Here is a 22,772-nt window from a genome sequence, read left to right as displayed (position 1 = left end):
TTACGCCAGAGCAGGGACTGGGGGTCCCTGAACCAGTGTAGACTGTTTTTTGCATGGAGGCCACCAAATGTGCCCTTCAAAGCAAACTAGTGGCTTAAGGAGGCTACCCCCCTAAGCCAGTCACACCTATTTCCAAAGGTACAGGGTGTCGCCTCTCTTTCCCAAAGGAAATCCTTTGTTCTGCCTTCCTGGGCTTGATCAGATCAACCAGCAGGAGGGTAGAAACCTGTCTGAGGGGTGGCAGGAGCTGGGCTGCCCAGAATACCCTGTAAGACTGGTAGTAGCAATGCTGGTGGTCCTCTAAGGAGCCCCCAGAGTGCATGGAATCATATTTGCAATACTTGTAACAGCATTGGGGTATAATTCTCACTTGTTTGATACCAAACATGCCCAGGTTCGGAGTTACCATTATGTAGCTGGACATAGGTAGTGACCAATGTCCAGTACACACATAAGATGGCGTCCCCGCACACAAAGTCCAGGAAAATAGATCTTGAGTTTGTGGGGGCACCGCTGCTAGTGCAGAGGTGCCCTCACACACAGATACCTGCATCCTGACTTCTGGGCTGAGAGGGAGTACCATAGGGGTGACTTATAGTGACCTGGTGTAGTAACCTGTAGTGAAAACAGGTGTATGCACCCGTTCCACGCAGGCTGCAATGGCAGGCCTGCAGAACCCTTTGTATGGGCTACATGTGGGTGGCAGAATAACTGTTGCAGCCCATAGGGATCCCCTGGAACTGCAGTCCCCTGGGTACCATATACCTGGGACTTACATGGGGGGACCAGTATGCCAGTTGTGGGAATTACAAGCTACAATTTAGAGGAGAGAGCAAAACTGCTGGAGTCCTGCTTAGCAGGAACCCAGTAGACACAGACAGAAAATGGGGATAACCATGCCAAAAAAGAGGGTACTTTCCTACACCAAATGTGTGGTGTGTTACCTAGTTAGAAGGGCGAAAGCATAATTGCTGGGGTCCTGGGTAGCAGGATCCCAGTGGTCACAGTCAGACACACTATCAACAGGCATAAAATGGGGGTAACCGGGCCAAGAAAGAGGGTACTTTCCTACATCCCACAAGGACTGGCCTGTTTGAGGAATCTTAAGGTTTGGGTTAATTCTGTTTCGTTTTCTTATCTGCCTTTTTGATAACAAGAGCTTTCTAATCTAATCATTGCTTTTGACAATTGATGAGGATCCTCTAGAAAAGAAAAAAACATAACTTACTATTAATCCTAATTATTTTCCTGGGGAATAATGATCAAAGTCCTAAGCAACCCTGCTACCTCCCCTGAAAGGCAGGCAGGCAGGCATGCAGCAATGTGTTCATTTTGTACCCAGGATCAAGGCACCGTAAAAATGAACTGACCAGTTACCTGTGATGGGGCACATGAGTAAGGTTGAATCACTTAGTCATACTGCTGGTCTTGCTCATTTAGCCAAGGCAGAGCTTAATATTCTATTAAAATCCCTGTTTCAGAGTTTAAGCATGTCGAAAATATCATTGATAAACTTGTTTTTCAGATTCCTTGTAGCTAACGATTTCCTGAAGGGCAGTCAAGAGCTCACTCTTTGAGCATATTCATAAGGCTTCCTTACAACACCTTTGCTAACGAAAACTCACCCTACATTCCTCCCTGTGGTAGTTTTATTTTTTCGTGTGAAAAGAATAATTTCCTTAACTTTTTTTTTTTTTTGTATAAAATCCCTCTTCTGACATGAGGTTTTTTGAAGTGTTATCTATGTAAGACCAAAGACTTAAAAGTCCAAACAGTTTTTTGGCAACCGTGACCCGTGACGGACAGTGTTTGTCGCATCGAAACTATCACTGAGTAACTGGGTAGTTTCGGGCTACTGCTGCTTCTTTGTAAAATATTCAAATTAGTTTTGACCTGTAAAGCAGGAGTCTTGCTTGAGAGATGCTGTTGTCTTGATTCAGGTTCGAGAGCAGATGCCCAAATGCGCGGGTATCCTTGAAAAACCTCCATGCCCGCGTCTATGGATCTGTGTTTTTAACATCTTCAGTTACAAACTCTGGTATGAGCTAGCTAATTTATTTCAGTGCTAATGATTATCAGTAGACATCCTCGAAAGATGAAAGAATGGTTTCTTACCCGTAATCCTTCTTCTTCACAGGAATCTCCATTGAAAACTCAATTAACCCTCCCACCACCCTGGTGGAAAAGATAAAGGCGACATTGAAGCATCAACACTACTGATGTAGCTGCTACATACAGGGCAGATTGGGCGCTGAAGGTCACTCTAGCGTAGCTGTAGCCTACAGCGCTACATTGCCTTGATCTGCCCCTTCATGTGCTTGGGGAAAGGGCTTGTGAAATTGATTTTAAATGTCACTTTTCTTACTTTGTAGTGACATTTCAGGATTTTATGTATTTATTGAGTTTTTAGAGTAAATTAATGGATTTGGCCCTATAGCCTTCTAAGGCTGTTAAATTTGACACTTATCACATGTACTTCTTGACCATTCCAAAGTAAGGTGTAGGTGTTACACTAAATGCAACTTTGGTAGAAGTGCTCTGGAAACCCACACGTGGGCAAGACTGTTAAATGTTGATGAAGGAGAACTACAATTACAGGTAAGAAATCCAACCTTTTCTGTTCATGTGGGTAGGCTAATGAAGTGGCACTGTTTTCTGCCTCTTTGGCTGTGTTTAACATTATCCTGCTATAGCAGTGTTAGCAAGGGACTACCATCTCGATGACCGTGATGATTCAAGTATGTGAATCTATGAAAGATACCAAAGCTGGAAACTAGTATTAGGTAAATATTGTTGTGCATACAAGTGGCTACCAACTAAGTAAGGCTGTGAAAAAGAAGACTGTTAGTAGCATGTTTCGCTGTAGCTACACATGCTCTTCATACTTCTGCCATCCATTGTACGCCTCAGACATCGGCAAGTTCTTTTTCTTTTAAGAAGTCTTTTGAGTCACATGATCTGTAGTGACTCTCCCCCGTATTTGACAATGCGCATGGGCATAGACTCCATGTTAGATTGTGTTTCACGCAGTGGATTGAGATCTTTATGGAGTGGTGAGTCAACATAATATGATGCACGTGTGTTGCACAAAAAAGAATGTAATTGGAAAAGAGACCTGTCATCGGAGTCACAGGCCTCTTGGTAGGAGGGTGGGATCATGTAAATCTACAGCACTACACGCTACAAACAGATACTAAGGGGGTAAGGAACATTTTCGATCCGTAGTATGTGTTGCTGTGGCTACATATACTCTGCATAGACTCTAAAGCAGTGCCTTCCATAAGTCGTGGCTGGCGTGTGGATGATGCATATCTCTGAACTAAGGTCCTTAAGAGTATCTGGCCAATCATAGCCTGTTGTCTAGCTAGAATTTCCACGCACTATTTAGTAAGCGTGTGCGGTTGACCACATAATTGCCTTACAGGTGTTAGCTAGGGGGATGTTTCCCAGAAAAGCCATAGTTGCAGCCTTTTTCGGGGTAGAGTGTCCATGGTGTGACAGGTAGGGCTGTAATTAATGCTTTAACCGCGGTTATGAGCAAGAGGGAGGAATGTGCTTTATTTTCCTTGTAGGCTGCTATAGCTGCCGGATAAAGCCATATTGAGGTGTAGGCTTCTCGATTACTTTTAATTCTTGTTATCTTTCCGCCATTCTGATATTGCTGGACAGTTTTTCACTGATGACTAGTGATCTGGCAGACGCGGGAAGGCGCTAACTAGGAAGAATCAAGTGCTCCCACAACCACTGACAGATGAGGCTTGGATGCCAGTTCACCAACACGTTAAAGAGGTGTCTCGGAATCCTAGATTCCGATTTACACAATTTAATTACACACATCCGGCATCCCACCCCCCAAGCTCATCATACATATATACCCTGCTCCCACACCTGAATGCCCAAAATCAAAGCTTACAGAGGCTGGGTCCTACCACATGGTTTGGGAATGTCCTCAGGTACATCTAATGTAGGCGGAAATCACAACCACTTCAGCAGACTTAGTACCTACCTCCGAATTCTGCCTCCTCGGCATTTGTTGCCAAAGGGGATAAACGGATTGATTTATTGATCTGGCGTTCGTTCTCTTTAACAGCGGATGACAAGGCAGTGGAAAGCTCTGTGCGCCCAGGCACTGATAAATGTCTGGCTACACTAGTACAATAGGCATGCGCAGAATCGAATGTGCTGTGCTCCGAACCTGCCAGGGGGGTGGCAAGGGCGGGGGTGAAAATTGGGACATATACATTATAAACCTTGAAGCCAAGAGCGCTATATGCTGGCGTTAAAGAGAATACCCTGTAACTACAGGGCTACCACTGCCATAAGGTGACGTAATTGACCCACAAGCCTCACACACTGCTGCAACCCAGTGGATAAGGGATGCTAGACGTCTACACCGGTCCGTGCCCTTGGTGGTCGCTGATCATGTCTCTACACACACTATTGGTTATGTTTGCTTTATCAGGGCCTCCATGGTTGCCCAGTAGTGATTCCATTTCCCCTCCCCCCACGGGAGCCACTGTAGAGGAGATGTCTTGTGAAATGCTCCTATATTACTGTATGTACTATAAATGTGATTATTGTCATGACTATGTACAGTAGTCCTACGAAATGAGTTGTGCGTTACTTACCTGGATTCCCTTGTTGTTGTGAAATAATAAAAATAGATTAAAAAATTTTTGCTGTACACAATAACGTTTCTAGAAACAACCCAACTTTTTAAAATTGTATTTTTTGTTGGATGAGGGCTGTTAGTCCTTTAACACTATGTGGGCGTGGTTTTCTTGACAAGTCAGGCTTTGCGCATTTATGCAACTCTTTGAAAACCTGAGTGTTCATATGAGTGTCCACCATCAGAACACAGTATGGAATTAAATGTCTGTGACTCTAGTATGGGCCTCGATGAAGAGCATCTGCCCCCTCCCCTGCTGGTTGGCTGATGCATTATTACAGCAGAAGTTCTTTCAATGTTGTTTGCAACCTTCAGCTCTTGAAATGTGTAGCGTCCTGCATTTATCCTTTTAGCCTTAAGGACTTCACGGTTTGTGAAGGGCTCCCTGTGGCAAAAGTAAAACCAAAAATCAGAAAAAGATCTTCATAACCCATGCATCCTTTTACTGTAGACAGTTGTAAATGCAGTAAATGGCATTCTATAACATCTTTTTCATTTTCTCATTTTTTTTTATAACATTTTCATCGTCTGCCGTTAGGGCTAAGAGTGTTTTATAAAACTCAGTAGATACAAATAAGACTTGAAAGACTGAAACAGTCTGCCAGTCGTGGTTAGCTCTGTTTGATCACTATGTACTCCTCCTCTGCAGTCCAGTGATGGTAAGAAAATCAGATGGACAGAGTTAAAAGTGCTGTAATCTAATGCCGTTGGACCAGTTCATAACAAACTTTATCCGTAACCATGGGAATGAGAAAGTGGAGGAGGGATCTGTTGAGGTGTTTTTCTTACTAGCAGTCTGAACTTCTTCGGAATATCTTTTTTGTGTTGTTGGGAGTGCTCATTTAGCGTTTTACAGGGCTGTCTTCCCTTCGCCCTTTTACCAGAGACACACTTATTGTAGTTTGTTCTTTTTATGTAGGAGATGGCTCCCTATGCCATGCTTCTTATCTGAGCTTGAAAGGAAGACAGCTTCATACTGTAAGTGTGATGCCTTAGCTTTTTATGGCCAAATCGATATGCAAATTGAAGTATTGGTTAGATTTCAGCATAATACTTAAACTGAGCACATTTTACCTTAAGAGCAATTGGCTAAATTGTCCTCCCCCTTTTCTTGAATTCTGCAGCATAATTTAAATGACCGTTACAAGTGATTTTTTTAAGTGAAATTTGTTACATGAAGGCTTAAATCTAAAGGTTTAAAAGTCAATAACTGTTTTTGTCTTTTGTCAGTCATGTGGCGGACTTGCACAAGTCTGGCTGGGAAGATCCATCTAGTGAGAAAATGCCCCCTGGATGGGGACCACAGTCTGGTGGAGGTGATTCTGCTGCAAACCTCAATAGCTCTGCGGGCACTCCTATACCATCATTACTCTCCATGTCAACAAGAAACCATATGGACATCACTACCCCTCCTCTACCACCAGTGGCACCTGAAGTCCTTCGGGTTGCTGAGCATCGGCATCGGAGAGCACTTATGTACCCCTACATTTACCATGTGCTCACAAAGGTGAGCAAGATTGGGGCAGTTGGATATCTGTAAGTCACCACCTGTGTCCTCCTGTGGGCAGATAAGTTCATTGTGCCTTTACTACTTGGAAACTGCTGATGTGATTGATAATGGTTTCTGACACAGATTCCTAACTGCAGATTCCTCATCGTGAGAATATCCCCAGCGCCAGACTGAATCTAGACAATTTTCAAGAGCAATTCTGTCACATACCCTTAGGTGGCATCATGTGGCCCCATATTCGGTTGGTTCCACCCCAGATGTCACATTGAGGGGCCACTAGATATGCACCACTTACACACGCTGACATCAGTTCATTTCTTTCTGTGCTTTCTAATGCACATGCAGAGCTTTTGTTCCCTTAGACTACAGACAGATTTCTTTTCACATTTTCCCAGTGTGCAATTGATATGTTCCCCACCTAACCCAGTGTTCAAACTGTGCAAGGATTGCCATAAGCAGATGTTGATAACAGTCCTAACAAGTTCTATCTTTGGTAACTTGGCTCCAAACAAAACTGTGTCCTGTGGGGCTGATGAGCAAAGATGAATCCGATGGACGTGCACGTCTTGAAGCTAGGCTTGAAGGCCATTCTTGATCTCCAAGCTAATCTGTGTTGTGAAAGACCAAAAAGATGGGGCGGTTTTGTTTGAAGTCAAGGCTATGGGCCTGCTCTTGCAACCTCTCATCAGTTGCAGTGTTCATGTAAGTGCAAAAGGTCAAGGACACTCAACAGGTCCAAACACATCTCCACTTCGTCATGCCGTTGCCACTACTTTGACTCACGTGACCGAGGGCTTTAAGTGGGCCAGATCCTGCCAGCACTGAACACCATCAATTTATAAAAGGGGGCATCGAAACGGGTCACTATTGGGCTCTGTTTTCATGCCACTGGCACAGGCGGTCTGTTTTTTTTTTTCCTCAAGAGGTAACTTTGGAGTGAGCATGCCCACTAGTGTGAAAAAAGGTGTGTGCATGCTCATTTCACGCCCACTTCTCACTTGGGGAGAAGTTGCGGCGTGATGTCACACCAGGTGAGCTTTGTAGCGGGAAGGGAATTCCTTTAAAGAGACATTTTCTCTATGGATTTCACTTCTCTTTCTGCAACTCAGGAGCAGCAGCAACAACATTTTCTGTTCTGCCATCATCACCTGCCCCCAACGCTTGGGACAGATCATCAGAACCACCAGTACCGGCCCAGCGCAACCCTTCTGTGGCTACTCAGAGCTAACAGAGGACCAATGGCAGCCAACCACCAATGCGACACTGCTCTGCTCTTTCACCGTAAGGGTCTAGCATGCAGAGTGCAGTGTAATCCAGCCACAAGGGAAGCGTTTCCCCCTCCTCTACCAAAGAGGCTTGCAGAGTAACCATCCTGTGTGATCCTGACGCAGCCCTACCAGCACCAGCAAAGTTAAACTCTGCTGAACCTTTGAAATCCACCTCAGCAAGGATTCGGATGCCTTGTGTTCTGAAGATGGGTGAATTGTAGGGAGATATTTGTTTCCTTCTTGCTGACTGTAGTGCAACACAACTACCTTGAACGCCACAGGAAGTAAGGAATGTGTCTTTGTGTATTGTAACTGTTGCTCGTGTGCAGCTCTCCTATACCCGCAGGTCTAGTATGCGCTATAAAACACTGCAAAACAATAATATATTACTAGCTATTTTAACAGTAAAATTAAACCTTGTATTTTCCCGTATCCCTTGCATGCCTTATTTGTGGGGGGCATGAAGGGGGTGTGTGAATCTTGGGTGCATTGTAAAGAGAGTGCACTTTGCGAACGACATGCACATGCTACAATACTCATTGTGCAGGGGTTAAGCCTGTACTTTATTAAATAAAACAATGATCTGGTGCTGTGTTCTGCTGTCCTGAAAACATGGTGGTGATCTCCCCAGGCAGGTTTTTTTTTTAGTGTGCCCCCTCAGACTGTTTCTCTACTTCAAGACAATGTTCCATACATTGAGTATGGCCAGATAAAACAAATATGTAAAAAGAAAAAAATTGCATGCATATTGCACAAAAAATATTTAAAAACAAGACCTCTTAACATACATTACATTTAAAAAAAAATGGTGCCTTCATCATTTGTATGTAATAGTTTTAAAATGTGGACAAATTCAAGAATACCCTGATTATGTTGCCATAAGTGACCAAATTTCTTTAAGCGTCACTTTCATTAGCTGGCCAAGGAAAACAAAGTGTGGTCTAGTAGCAGTATGCCGAGGATCATGCAGTTTAGTCAAGCGTAAACACTGTGATTTGATCTCAGGATTCGTAATTACATCCTACAATTTAGCCACTAAATAGATGTCTTTCTCATTCCTTCTTAAAATGAAAACAGCCTCCTGCCTCCCTTGCTCCTTACCTTCTCTCCTGTGTTTTCATTCAGAAAAAATGTCCTTGGTATTGTAACTGTTGCTCATGTAAAGACCTCCAATACTTTTGCATTGAGTTCGCTCTATATAAAACTGACTGCCCATCATGGTCTGTTCATTCAGCCGCCAAAGACAAGAGTGAGCAAGGATGCAGTCATGCAGCACTTACCAGACGGAACTCAGTGAGGGTGCGCAGGGGCAGTAGCTACCCTGACTTTAACCTGGGGTCATGAAGACAGCAGTAAGATAGCAAAGCAAATGGAGGTCTTAAAAGCTGTTTACCTTTTACAGGTTATTTATTTCTTTTTTTGCGGTTTTAATATAGCGTAGACTTGGCCTAAAGCGATTTCCCTACAGGAAAAAACGGCCAGGCCACACCTTGCCCTGTCTCTCAGATAGATTTCTAAGTAATGTAATCATTGTAAAGTGTTTGTTGTTTTTATTCCTCTTTATTCCCCCCCCCCCCCCCAAAATAAAATCGCCGACTTGCGCCAAAATCAATTTTTTTCATCACACACTTAAATTCCTGGTGTGATTCTCTGGGTACCTTTAGACCACAAACTGTGACCCGACTCTGGGTTTGCTTTGATTAGGCTCCAATTTCCCAGGTTGCCACCGCTACAGATCAGGAAATATCATGAGACCACGGACTGCATTTTTCTGGCACCGTTGGTTCGGTTTGCCTTGGATCGTGGATGTCGGGTGCAGAGGTCACTTGAGGTGTTGTCTTTGCTGTTCTTGAGTCTGCAGAGTCATTTCCTGTTACTTTGTTGCTGAGCAGGTCTGCTCCTTACATGAGTTGAGTCTTCTTAGAAGGCAGGCAGTCCTCCTGGGTTTCTTGGAGGTTCAGTTGCAGGACAAGTCGTCTTCTTTGGCAGAATCCAGTGAAGTCAGCAGGCAGGCATGTCAGCTGCTTTTTCCTCTTCTGCAGGGGTCCTACTCTTCTGTGTCTTTCTGCGTAGGTCATCGAAATCTGAGTTCTAGCATTCATGGGTGCCACCTAAATATTGAATTTAGGGCAGATACAGAGAGTGCCAAGTGATAGCCAATGCGCTGACCCCCTTTAGGATGACTCCTTCCTCTGGGAAGTGGGTGTTGGACCTGGCCCTTTTTACAGAGTCATCCCCAAACTTTTTGCCTTCCTTCTCCTGTTTTTTTCCTGACCCTTTTGTTGACGTTAGGACTCTGAACACTTTACCACTGCTGATCAGTGCTAAAGTGCATGTGCTCTCCCTTCTAAATTTGGTTTGATTGGCTTACACCTAATTGACACATTTAATTTTAATCTGTAAGTCCCTTGTACAGTGGTATCCCTTATACCCAGGGCCTGCAAATTAAATGCTACTAGTGGGCCTGCAGCACAGCTTGCACCATCCACAGAAATAGCATGTCAGACCTGTCTAAGGCCTGCCACCGCAGAGCCTGCTTGCGTAGTTTCTGCCTAAGGGACCTGATTTAAGTTGACTTGCCAGGCCTGGAACTCCCCTTTTACTAAATATAATTCACCCCATGTGTAGGCCCTAGCTAGCCCTATGGGCAGGGTGCTGTGTATGTAAAAGGAAGGGCTATATGTCTTTATGTACTACATGTTCTGGTTGTGACAAACTATCTAGTTTCTCACTACTGTGAGCGCTTCCTGTCTTATGGGATTGCATTGGAAATGCCCTAACATTGTCTAAGTGGTATTGTGTGATCTATGAGGGGTGGCGCATTGGTGTAGGTGGATTTTTTTATTACCATTATAGAATTGCCACTTTTAGAAAGTGAGCATTTCTCTGTGCTTATGACTCTGGTGTTTTGCAGCTTGACTCCAAGCCACGTCTGTGCAGAGGGACAGCTGGGCTTTGTGCGTACTGTTCAGACAGTCTGTATACAGGGAGTGTGGAGGTGTGACATGACTGCATCTAAATATCAAATGGTCTTCCGGGGCTGGGAGAGGTAGGGGCAGGGCACACCTGCATCTGTAAAGCTGTGCCCTGGCCTCACACAAAGGGATCGTTTACCCCATGCTGTTGTCTGGAGCCAGTGCTGGAGGAGAAAGGGGACATTCCTGGAACCAGTTAGTGCTGGTTTGAACCACTTCTCCCCTGTTTTGTGGAGGCAACGCAAAATGAGTATTAGTACAAGGAGGCTGCCCCCACATTTGTAGACACTGCCCGGACCTGCCCGGAGGAACTCTTATGCTGCAGAAAGGAACTGCCATCAGGACTGACCTGTTTAAGGGGCTGACCTGTGACCTTCTAGGGCACAAGAAGGACTGCAACATTGTCCCAAAAACCCTCATGTGCTGGCTTGTTGCTGCTGCTTACTATAACTCTCTGAATAGGAGATTGGGAGGTGGTGGGTTGTGTCCCCTCAGTATGGGAGAAGTTGGCAGGCACCGCATTGCCCCTAGTAGGGAAACCTGTGGCAACCATTATGGCCTTGCTTCAGTTTGGAGGTGGGAACCCAGAGAGGTCTCCCCGCACCTGTGTTACCCATATGAGCCGCGCCTCCCCACCCCACTCCTGGTGGCCCATCTGTAGGAAGAGCCTCGACCTTCTAGGACTACCACCCAGGTGGGGAAGGATCCCCATCAGAGTCCTCTGTCTGGCTACTCTGTTTTCAAGGATAGAGTTTACCGCCTACTCTCCTAATAGAGTTGCAGGTGCACCCGATAGCCCTGCTGGGGTAACATATCCCTTTCAGGATTGCAGGGCAGACATGGGGATGGGTGGGGAATGTTCTATCACATATGCCTTATAGGAATGTTCCAGCAATGTTTTCCTGGTAATCTTTTACATGATACATGCAACCTGGAAATGTTTTCCTGTTGTATGCTTCTATGTTGGTGATACTAATGACTTGCCTTTTGGGAATGTTTCATTTTATGTGCACTCAGGAGGATGTCTTGGCAGTTATGATACTGTGTTTTTTTCCGACTTGTGCATTTTTGGTGGTAATAACAACCTGAAAACTGCTGGTGGGGCAGAATAATAGTAACCTATATGTTTACCTGTCTACTGCTTGCTTTCGCAGAGTACTAGTAACCTAGTTGATGTTCTGACGACTGCTTGTGTGGCAGGGTATTGCTGATACATGTCATGTTTGGTCTAATGTTGTTTTGTACAATACAGTTTATTTTTATATAACTTGTTGTGTTTCCTTTGTGGTGTATTTATTGTGTTGTGTGTGTTGTGTAGGCACTTTCACATTGGCTCTGGGATAGGCCTGACTGCTTGTGCCAAGCTACCAAGGGGGTGACCAGGGGTTATCTTGGGTGTGTAACTCCCTCGCCCTGACTAGAGTGGTGGGCTCTACCTGGTGTAGATGCATACCCTAGCCAACCAGAAACCCCATTTCTAACAGTGGGCATACTCCTAACCCTAGTGGCCTAATTCCTTCAAAAAGGTTTGCGCGGGGGCGTATTGCATCCAGAACCCAGATCCCTACAAGGACCAAAGGTGCATCTACGTCCCTGAGCACCTCAAGTCTTCTACCTACCTGCTTGTTGTCCCCAAATGGTTTCCTAGCCAGAGCCTGCAGCCTGTTTGTCACGAGGTCCAACTCCATAGACAACTATTGGGGATCCAACGCCTTACTGCACCTGTAGGAAGTTGGCTCTGTATATACTATCTCAAAGTAAGAAATAGTGTGTACAGAGTCCAAGGGTTCCCCTTACAGGTGGGATAGTGGCAAAAGAAGATAATTCTAATGCTCTATTTTTGTGGTAGTGTGGTCGAGCAGTAGGATTATCAGAGGGTAGTGTTATGCATTTGTTGTACACACACAGGCAATAAATGAGGAACACACACTCAAAGACTTACTCCAGGCCAATAGGTTTTTATATTGAAAAATATATGTTCGATGGCATGTGTAGCTGCAGATACACATGTTGTGCATAGCCCGCCATCTGGTGTTGGGTCGGAGTGTTACAGGTTGTTTTTCTTTGAAGAAGTCTTTCGAGTCACGAGACCGAGGGACTCCTCCTCCTTTGCTTCCATTGTGCATGGGCGTCGACTCCATCTTCGATTGTTTTCTTTCCGCCATCGGGTTCGGACGTGTTCCTTTTCGGTCCGGGTTCGAAACGGAAAGATAGTTAGAAATTCGGAAAATTACGTCGGTATTGTTGCGTTCGGGATCGGATTAGATAGAATCGACACCGAATCGAATCGTGAAGAGCTCCGGTAGCCCTTCGGGGTAATTTCGATCCCCCGTCGGGGCCTGGTCGGCCCGACCGCGTGTAACATCGAGGCTCATGGAACGGACCCCGTTCCGATTCTGCCCTAAATGCTACAACAAATACCCATATACAGACCAACATTTGGTCTGTAACCTGTGCCTGTCGCCCGAGCACAAGGAAGAAACTTGTGAGGCCTGTCGCGCGTTTCGATCCCGAAAAACGCTCCGTGACCGGCGAGCCAGGAGATTACAGATGGCGTCCACGCCGACAGGACACCGAGAGTTCGAGGAACAAGGAGAAGAAGAGGAAGCCTTCTCTATCCATGAATCGGACTCAGAGGAATTCGACGTCCACGAAACAGTGAGTAAGACGTCGAAGCAAGCACACAAGAAAACAGACAAGGCCCAGGGGACGCCACTGCCAACAGGCCATGGCTCAACCCATAAAGTCGGTGACTGCCCATCGGCACCGAAAAAGGCCGAACTAGTGCCTAGATCGTCCGACTCGGGTCGAGACACAGGCACGCAGCAATCTCGGGACCGAGAAAGTGCTGCCGACAAAGATCGACGCCGAGACATCGGAGCCGAAGCTGCTCGACGCAGAGACAGTGGCACCGAGGAGGATCGACGCCGAGAAGTTTCGACTCCAAAAAAGAGAAAAGTCGCCTCGGAGCCGAAAACGAGTAAGGACATAGTTTCGGTGCCGAAACGACCGGCAACCAAGCCAACTACCAGCTCATATTCAGAGGAGCAATCACTGTCCTCTCAATTGCGCAAACATAGATGCGAGGAAGAGTTACAGTCCACTGAAGTAGACCACACTCAAAAGCGGATCTTTATACAGAGTGGAACAGGGAAGATCAGCACCCTTCCCCCTATTAGGAGAAAAAGGAGACTTGAGTTCCAAATACAGGAACAAGCACCACAAACAAAAGTGGTGAAGAAGGTAACTCCGCCACCCTCTCCTCCACCTGTAACTTACATATCACCGGCACAGACTCCGTCACACTCACCGGCTCACACCACCATGAGCCAAGATGACCAGGACGCTTGGGACCTATACGACGCCCCGGTGTCAGACAACAGTCCGGAGGCGTATCCTACCAAGCCCTCACCACCAGAGGACAGCACAGCGTATTCACAGGTGGTAGCTAGGGCAGCAGAGTTCCATAACGTGTCGCTACACTCGGAACCTGTCGAGGATGACTTCCTTTTCAACACCCTCTCCTCCACCCATAGCACCTACCAGAGCCTGCCTATGCTCCCAGGAATGCTAAGGCACGCAAAGCAAATCTTCAAAGAGCCTGTCAAGAGTAGAGCAATAACACCAAGGGTGGAAAAGAAATACAAAGCACCGCCCACAGACCCTGCTTTCATCACCTCACAACTCCCACCAGATTCGGTTGTAGTAGGGGCAGCTCGCAAGAGAGCCAACTCTCACACGTCAGGCGATGCACCACCTCCGGATAAAGAAAGCCGCAAGTTCGACGCAGCCGGAAAAAGGGTCGCAGTACAAGCTGCAAACCAGTGGCGCATCGCTAACTCTCAAGCGCTCCTAGCGCGATATGATAGAGCCCATTGGGACGAGATGCAGCACCTCATCGAGCATCTACCCAAGGATTTACAAAAAAAGGGCGAAACAGGTGGTTGAGGAGGGACAAAACATCTCCAATAACCAAATACGCTCCTCTATGGATGCAGCTGACACAGCTGCAAGAACAATTAACACAGCAGTAACCATAAGAAGGCACGCGTGGTTACGAACATCTGGCTTTAAACCGGAGATACAGCAAGCGGTGCTCAATATGCCATTCAATGAGCAACAATTGTTCGGACCTGAAGTGGACACGGCAATTGAGAAGCTAAAAAAAGACACTGACACTGCCAAGGCCTTGGGCGCACTCTATTCCCCGCAGGGCAGAGGCACTTTCGGCACCTTCCGCAAAACAACCTCCAGAGGGGGGTTTCGGGGTCAGGCCACACAAGCCAGTACCTCACACTCAACACCATCTACCTACCAGGGACAGTATCAAAGGGGAAGCTTTCAGGGCCAGTACAAAGGAGGACAATTCCCTAGAAACAGGGGAAAAGTTCAAAGCCCAAAAACACCTGCAACCAAACAGTGACTCACAGGTCACTCATCCCCTCCACACAACACCAGTGGGGGGAAGAATAAGTCAGTATTACCAATCTTGGGAGGAAATAACAACAGACACTTGGGTCTTAGCAATTATCCAACATGGTTATTGCATCGAATTTCTCCAAATCCCTCCAAATATACCACCAAAAACACAGAATATATCAAAACAGCATTCAGACCTTCTGGAAATAGAAGTTCAAGCATTACTGCAAAAGAACGCAATAGAACTGGTACCAGGTACACAAATAAACACAGGAGTTTACTCACTGTACTTTCTAATACCAAAAAAGGACAAAACACTGAGACCAATCCTAGATCTCAGGACACTAAACACCTACATCAAATCAGAACACTTTCACAGGGTCACACTACAAGAAGTGTTACCATTGCTAAAGCAACAAGACTACATGACAACCTTAGATCTCAAAGACGCATATTTCCACATACCGGTACATCCCTCGCACAGGAAATACCTAAGGTTCGTATTCAAAGGAATACATTACCAATTCAAAGTATTGCCGTTCGGTATAACAACCGCACCAAGAGTCTTTACAAAATGCCTAGCAGTAGTAGCTGCACACATCAGAAGGCAGCAAATACACGTATTCCCGTATCTAGACGATTGGCTAATCAAGACCAACTCACTGTCAAAGTGTTCACACCACACAGATCAGGTCATACAAACCCTCTACAAACTCGGTTTCTCCGTCAACTATGCGAAATCACGCGTTCTGCCGTGCAAAGTACAGCAATACCTAGGAGCAACAATAGACACAACAAGGGGAATAGCCACTCCAAGTCCACAAAGGGTTCAAAATTTCCAAAAAGTTATACAAACCATGTATCCAACACAAAAAATACAGGCAAAGACGGTATTACAACTCCTAGGCATGATGTCCTCATGCATAGCCATTGTCACGAATGCAAGACTGCACATGAGGCCCTTACAACAGTGCCTAGCATCACAATGGTCACAAGCACAGGGTCACCTTCTAGATCTGGTGTTGATAGACCGCCAAACATACATCTCGCTTCTATGGTGGAACAGTATAAATTTAAACAAAGGGCGGCCTTTCCAAGACCCAGTGCCACAATACGTGATAACAACAGATGCTTCCATGACAGGGTGGGGAGCACACCTCAATCAACACAGCATCCAAGGACAATGGGACGTACATCAAACAAAGCTGCATATAAATCACCTCGAACTGCTAGCAGTTTTCCTAGCGTTAAAAGCATTCCAACCCATCATAACCCACAAGTACATTCTTGTCAAAACAGACAACATGACAACAATGTATTATCTAAACAAACAGGGGGGGACACACTCGACACAGCTGTGCCTCCTGGCACAAAAAATATGGCAATGGGCAATTCACAACCACATTCGCCTAATAGCACAGTTTATTCCGGGAATCCAGAATCAACTTGCAGACAATCTCTCTCGAGATCACCAACAGGTCCACGAATGGGAAATTCACCCCCAAATTCTAAACACTTACTTCAAAATTTGGGGAACACCTCAAATAGACTTATTTGCAACAAAGGAGAACGCAAAATGCCAAAACTTCGCATCCAGATACCCACACAGGCAGTCCCAAGGCAATGCCCTATGGATGAACTGGTCGGGGATATTTGCGTACGCTTTCCCCCCTCTCCCTCTCCTTCCATATCTAGTAAACAGATTGAGTCAAAACAAACTCAAACTCATACTGATAGCACCAACATGGGCGAGGCAACCATGGTACACAACACTGCTAGACCTATCAGTAGTACCCCACGTCAAGTTACCCAACAGGCCAGATCTGTTAACACAACACAAACAACAGATCAGGCATCCAAACCCAGCATCGCTGAATCTAGCAATCTGGCTCCTGAAATCCTAGAATTCGGACACTTAAACCTCACCCAAGAATGTATGGAAGTCATAAAGCAAGCTAGAAGACCATCCACTAGACACTGCTATGCAAGCAAATGGAAAAGGTTTGTTTGCTACTGCCATAATAATCAAATTCAACCATTACACGCATCTCCAAAGGATGTAGTGGGTTACTTACTACACTTACAACAATCAAACCTGGCCTTCTCTTCCATTAAAATACACCTCGCAGCAATATCTGCATACCTGCAGATTACCCATTCAACTTCACTATTTAGGATACCTGTCATTAAAGTGTTTATGGAAGGCCTCAAAAGAATTATACCACCAAGGACACCACCCGTTCCTTCATGGAACCTCAACATCGTCTTAACGAGACTCATGGGTCCACCTTTTGAACCCATGCATTCTTGCGAAATACAATTCCTAACCTGGAAAGTTGCATTTCTCATCGCCATCACATCTCTAAGAAGAGTAAGTGAAATTCAGGCGTTTACAATACAAGAACCTTATATCCAAATACACAAAAATAAGGTAGTCCTAAGAACCAATCCAAAATTTCTACTAAAGGTTATTTCACCGTTCCACTTAAATCAAACGGTAGAACTACCAGTGTTCTTCCCACAGCCAGACTCGGTAGCTGAAAGGGCACTACATACATTAGACATCAGAAGAGCACTAATGTATTACATTGACAGAACAAAACAAATCAGAAAAACAAAACAACTGTTTATTGCATTCCAAAAACCTCATAAAGGAAACCCAATATCAAAACAGGGTATAGCCAGATGGATAGTTAAATGCATCCAAATCTGCTACCTTAAAGCCAAAAGGGAGCTGCCCATTACACCAAGGGCACACTCAACCCGAAAGAAAGGCGCTAGCATGGCCTTCCTAGGGAATATTCCAATGCACGAGATATGTAAGGCAGTCACATGGTCTACGCCTCACACATTTACTAAGCACTACTGTGTAGACGTGCTATCCGCACAACAAGCCACAGTAGGTCAAGCCGTACTAAGAACTCTATTTCAGACTACTGTCACTCCTACAGGCTGAGCCACCGCTTTTGGGGAGATAACTGCTTCCTAGTCTATGCACAACATGTGTATCTGCAGCTACACATGCCATCGAACTAAAAATGTCACTTACCCAGTGTACATCTGTTTGTGGCATTAGTCGCTGCAGATTCACATGTGCCCACCCGCCTCCCCGGGAGCCTGTAGCCGTTTGGAAGTTATCTTCAACTTTGTACATTTTGTAAATATATTACTTAAACCTTAACTGGTACATACTTATTCACTCCATTGCATGGGCACTATTACTAACACACACAACTCCTACCTCACCCTCTGCGGGGAAAACAATCGAAGATGGAGTCGACGCCCATGCGCAATGGAAGCAAAGGAGGAGGAGTCCCTCGGTCTCGTGACTCGAAAGACTTCTTCGAAGAAAAACAACTTGTAACACTCCGACCCAACACCAGATGGCGGGCAATGCACAACATGTGAATCTGCAGCGACTAATGCCACGAACAGATGTACACTGGGTAAGTGACATTTTCATTTCTTAGTTTATTTTAAGAACCACAGGTTCAAGATTGACATCAAACACTTTAAATGTAAGGTAATTCACTTAGATACTTTAGGAACTTTGAATGAAAACAATTTCATGTACAGTCTTTGTAAAAATGGCAATAAGCTATTTTCAAAGTGGACACAGTGCAAAAATCAACAGTTCCTGGGGAGGTAAGTAAAGGTTAGATTAGGAGGTTAGTAAAACACTTACAAGTCTCAGTTCTGGGGCATAGGCAGCCCACCGTTGGGGGTTCAAGGCAACCCCAAAGGTACCACACCAGCAGCTCAGGGCCAGTCAGGTGCAGAGGTCAAAGAGGTTCCCAAAACACACAGGTGTCTATGGAGAACAGGGGGTGCTCAGGTTCCAGTCTGCCAACAGGTAAGTACCTGGGTCCTCGGGGGGCAGACCAGGGGGTTTTGTAGAGCACTGGAGGGGACACAAGTAGGCACACAAAACACACCCTCAGCGGCATAGGGGTGGCCGGGTGCAGTGTGCAAAGCAGGCGTCGGGTTTCAGGTAGGAAACAATGGAGGGACCCGGGGTCACTCTAGCGGTGCAGGCAGGCACGGGGGGCTTCTTGGGACAGCCACCACCTGGGCAAGGTAGAGGGTCACTCCTGCGTTGAAGTTCGGTTCCTTTAGGTCCTGGGGGCTGCGGGTGCAGTGTTGGTTCCAGGCGGCGGGTTCCTTGTTACAGGCAGCCGCGGTCAGTGGGAGCCTCTAGATTCTCTCTGCAGGCGTTGCTGTGGGGGTTTAGGGGGGTCGTCTCTGGTTACTCACAGGCTCGCAATCGCCGGGGAGTCCTCCCTGAGGTGTTTGTTCTCTGGATCTAGAGCCGGGGCGTCTGGTGCAGAGTGTGAAGTCTCACGCTTCCGGTGGGAAACGTGTAGTCTTGGAAAGTTGCTTCTTTGTTGCAAAGAAGTAGCTGGTTTTGAACAGGGCCGCTGTTCACGGGAGTTTCTTGGTCCTTTAGTCCAGGGCAGTCCTCTGAGGCTTCAGAGGTCGCTGGTCCCTGTCAGATGCGTTGCTAGAGCAGGTTTTCAAAGTTGGAGACAGGCCGGTAGGGCTGGGGCCAAAGCAGTTGTCGTCTTCCTCCTTCTCTGCAGGCTTGTAGGTCAGCAGTCCTTGTTTCTTCAGGTTGCAGGAATCTGCTTTCCTGGGATCTGGGGAGCCCCTAAATACTGAATTCAGGGGTGTGTTTAGGTCTGGGAGGGCAGTAGCCAACGGCTACTGTCCTTGAGGGTGGCTACACCCTCTTTGTGCCTCCTCCCTGTGGGGAGTGGGGCACATCCCTAATCCTATTGGGGGAATCCTCCAAATTCAAGATGGAGGATTTCTCAAGGCAGGGGTCACCTCAGCTCAGGACACCTTAGGGGCTGTCCTGACTGGTGGGTGACTCCTCTTTATTTTTCTCATTATCTCCTCCAGCCTTGCAGCGAAAAGTGGCGGCAGGTGCCGGAGGGGTGGGCATCTCCACTAGCTGGGATGCCCTGGGGCGCTGTAACAAAAGGGGTGAGCCTTTGAGGCTCACCGCCAGGTGTTACAGTTCCTGCAGGGGGAGGTGAGAAGCACCTCCACCCAGTACAGGCTTTGTTCCTGACCACAGAGTGACAAAGGCACTCTCCCCATGTGGCCAGCAACATGTCTGGTGTGTGGCAGGCTGGCGGAAACTGGTCAGCCTACACTAGAAGTCGGGTAGGTATTCAGGGGGCATCTCTAAGATGCCCTCTGGGTGTATGTTACAATAACTTGCACACTGGCATCAGTGTTCATTTATTGTGCTGAGAAGTTTGATACCAATCTTCCCAGTTTTCAGTGTAGCCATTATGGAACTGTGGAGTTCGTGTTTGACAAAATCCCAGACCATATACTCTTATGGCTACCCTGCATTTACAATGTCTAAGGTTTTGCTTAGACACTGTAGGGGCATAGTGCTCATGCACATATGCCCTCACCTGTGGTATAGTGCACCCTGCCTTAGGGCTGTAAGGCCTACTAGAGGGGTGACTTACCTATGCCACAGGCAGTGTGAGGTTGGCATGGCACTCTGAGGGGAGTGCCATGTCGACTTAGTAATTTTCTCCCCACCAGCACACACAAGCTGGCAAGCAGTGTGTATGTGCTGAGTGAGTTGTCCCCAGGGTGGCATAAGACATGCTGCAGCCCTTAGAGTCCTTCCCTGGCATCAGGTCCCTTGATACCAGGGGTACCAGTTACAAGGGACTTACCTGAGTGCCAGGGTTGTGCCAATTGTGGAGACAAAGGTACAGTTTAGGGAAAGAACACTGGTGCTGGGGCCTGGTTAGCAGGGTCCCAGCACACTTTCAAATCATAACTTAGCATCAGCAAAGGCAAAAAGTTAGGGGGTAACCACGCCAAGCAGGCATTTCCTTACAGCACCTCTGCACCCGGCTGCCCCAGTGCTGCCCGGTGTGACCTGTTGGTATTGTTCTAAACATTGCCCAGTACTTAACTTTGCTTCCTGAGTTCGACCTCATAAGTCCTTGTTAACCCTGTATTTGCCGAACATTGCTTTCCTCAATGGGATAACATTGAAAGGACTTCGAAAATTGCACTGTGTTGATTTCTGAAACGGCAAATTATGGTTAAAAGGTTACTTACCTGATTACAAAGTTCTTGGGTTTAAAATATATTTAAAACATTTTATTTTATTTTTCTAAGTTGGTCTCGGATTTGTTCTTTTGAGTGTGCCTTATTTATTGCCTCTGTGAGTACAACAGATGCTTAGCACTGCTCTCTGATAAGCCTATCTGCCACACTTCCACAAAATAGAACATTAGTCATATCTACATTTGCCTCTGCCAAACCAATTGGGGATCCACTGGAGTCTGCACAGTGTTTTTCATTTTAGTGCACTATATAGAGACCCAGCTTCCTACCTAAGCATAATGCTGCTCGAACACACTACCCCCTAAAAGAGCACCTCAGGAATGCTAGAGCAAGCTCCTGCCCATTAATAAGGGAAACCCTGGACTCTTTGCACTAAATATCTCATTTTGATACCTACACTTGTGCCACCATGAAGGTCTCCCAAGTAAAACAAGTCCCCCAGTATGCCACACCAGACTGATGGAGCAGTTGCGCATTGCTACCCCGCCTTTGCCATTGAAAGCAATGGCAAACCCACCTGTGACATTTGTGTAAGTCACCCTTCTGTCAGGCCTGCCGACACAGGCAGGACATGTGCCGTACATGTTTTGACAGTAATATACCTGAAAGGACTGTTTTAACCGTGGAAAGACACGATCGCCCAATTGGCAAGTACAGGGTTTCACGCTGACTCTTTTGCTGCACTAACTCCTGAACGATGCATCCAGAGTGGACACTCCCAGGTATCAAACAGCTTGTTACATTAAGCCTGAGTTAAATCTCAAGTAGAAATTAACGTAACTTGTTGCAGTGTACAGCTTTGGCAAAGCTGCCTCTTTGTTGCCTTTAAAACTCCTGTGCCTTCCCGGACACACACAGAGCCTTCTCCCCAAGACAGCTTTCTTCCTTCCTGGAGAGACCTGCAACAACTCACAGTGAGGAGAGCAGTGAGGTTTTGCAGGCCATGGTGATGTCACCTTCCTCCTGCAGGTAGCCACTTAGGTGTTAGCCTCAGAAGGCAGGCTTCAAAGGTGAAGCCGCTTTTGAAGAACAGATGTGGGACTCCAGGGGGAGGGCGGCCCCATTGCTGAGGTAGAGAGGCTGGCATGGGGGCAGGAATGGGAAACCAGTAGTCAAACCAGTTTCCTCAGGGGCGTGTAACGCGGGTAACCCCTCCCCTGGGGTACACTAGGCAAGTCTGTATGCCAGGATTTTGGACTTGCACTCCTGGTAGTTGACAGAATGGAGATCCTGGGATATCCAATTGGCACACTCTGATGAGGACTGCACCTGCTGGCTAGTGAAGAGAGGGACTGTGCCTGCCGGGTCCTGCTCTAGGACAAGTTGTCTCCAGAGCCTATCCAAGTCAAGAGAACTTCATGGGCCAGCTGACTGGCTTCCTGTTCGCAGCACAGGAACACAACAGCTGAAAAAGCCTTCTGAGGCAAGTTGGCAGCCCATAGTCTTCAATTCGCTGTCACAGTGCAGCACTGAGGACCAAAACCTGATGCACAGAGTTGCACCCAAGTTCATTGAATCCAGGAGTGCTGACTGTAGGAGGCTGTCTCAGTTTATGGTGGACACCTTTGGTGTGGCACCATATACTGAGTCCAGGCAACCCTTAGTGATGGTGAATAGGTGTCCAGATAGCAAAAGCTCTCTAGGGGTAGATGAGGTGAGCAGCTGAAGCTTATCCAGGAGGCATGTAAAGCACTTGCAATACCACAGTAGTCAGACAGTAACTCACTCACAAAAAAGAACCACACAAGTGTGCAAAAAAAAGGATACTTTATTACAGCACTGCTACTAGATAAGCATTGGTATATCTGCCTTTGAAGATATCTACA

The 22,772-nt window shown here is 46.4% G+C and overlaps 1 protein-coding gene across 2 annotated transcripts in view; it reads left to right on the top strand.

The window, feature by feature from the left end:
• FAM120C (family with sequence similarity 120 member C) overlaps positions 1-22,772 on the top strand; it is a 564,585-nt gene that overhangs the window by 145,312 nt on the left and 396,501 nt on the right. For both annotated transcript variants that reach the window (XM_069209344.1, XM_069209345.1), the window contains exon 8: positions 5,900-6,176. In XM_069209344.1, coding sequence (XP_069065445.1) covers positions 5,900-6,176 — 277 coding nt within the window. The remainder of the gene's footprint in view (positions 1-5,899; positions 6,177-22,772) is intronic.

The sequence above is a fragment of the Pleurodeles waltl genome, chromosome 10 (genome assembly GCF_031143425.1).
Source record: "Pleurodeles waltl isolate 20211129_DDA chromosome 10, aPleWal1.hap1.20221129, whole genome shotgun sequence".
In the NCBI taxonomy this organism is placed as follows: domain Eukaryota; kingdom Metazoa; phylum Chordata; class Amphibia; order Caudata; family Salamandridae; genus Pleurodeles; species Pleurodeles waltl.
This window is presented reverse-complemented; position numbering and strand designations above follow the sequence as displayed.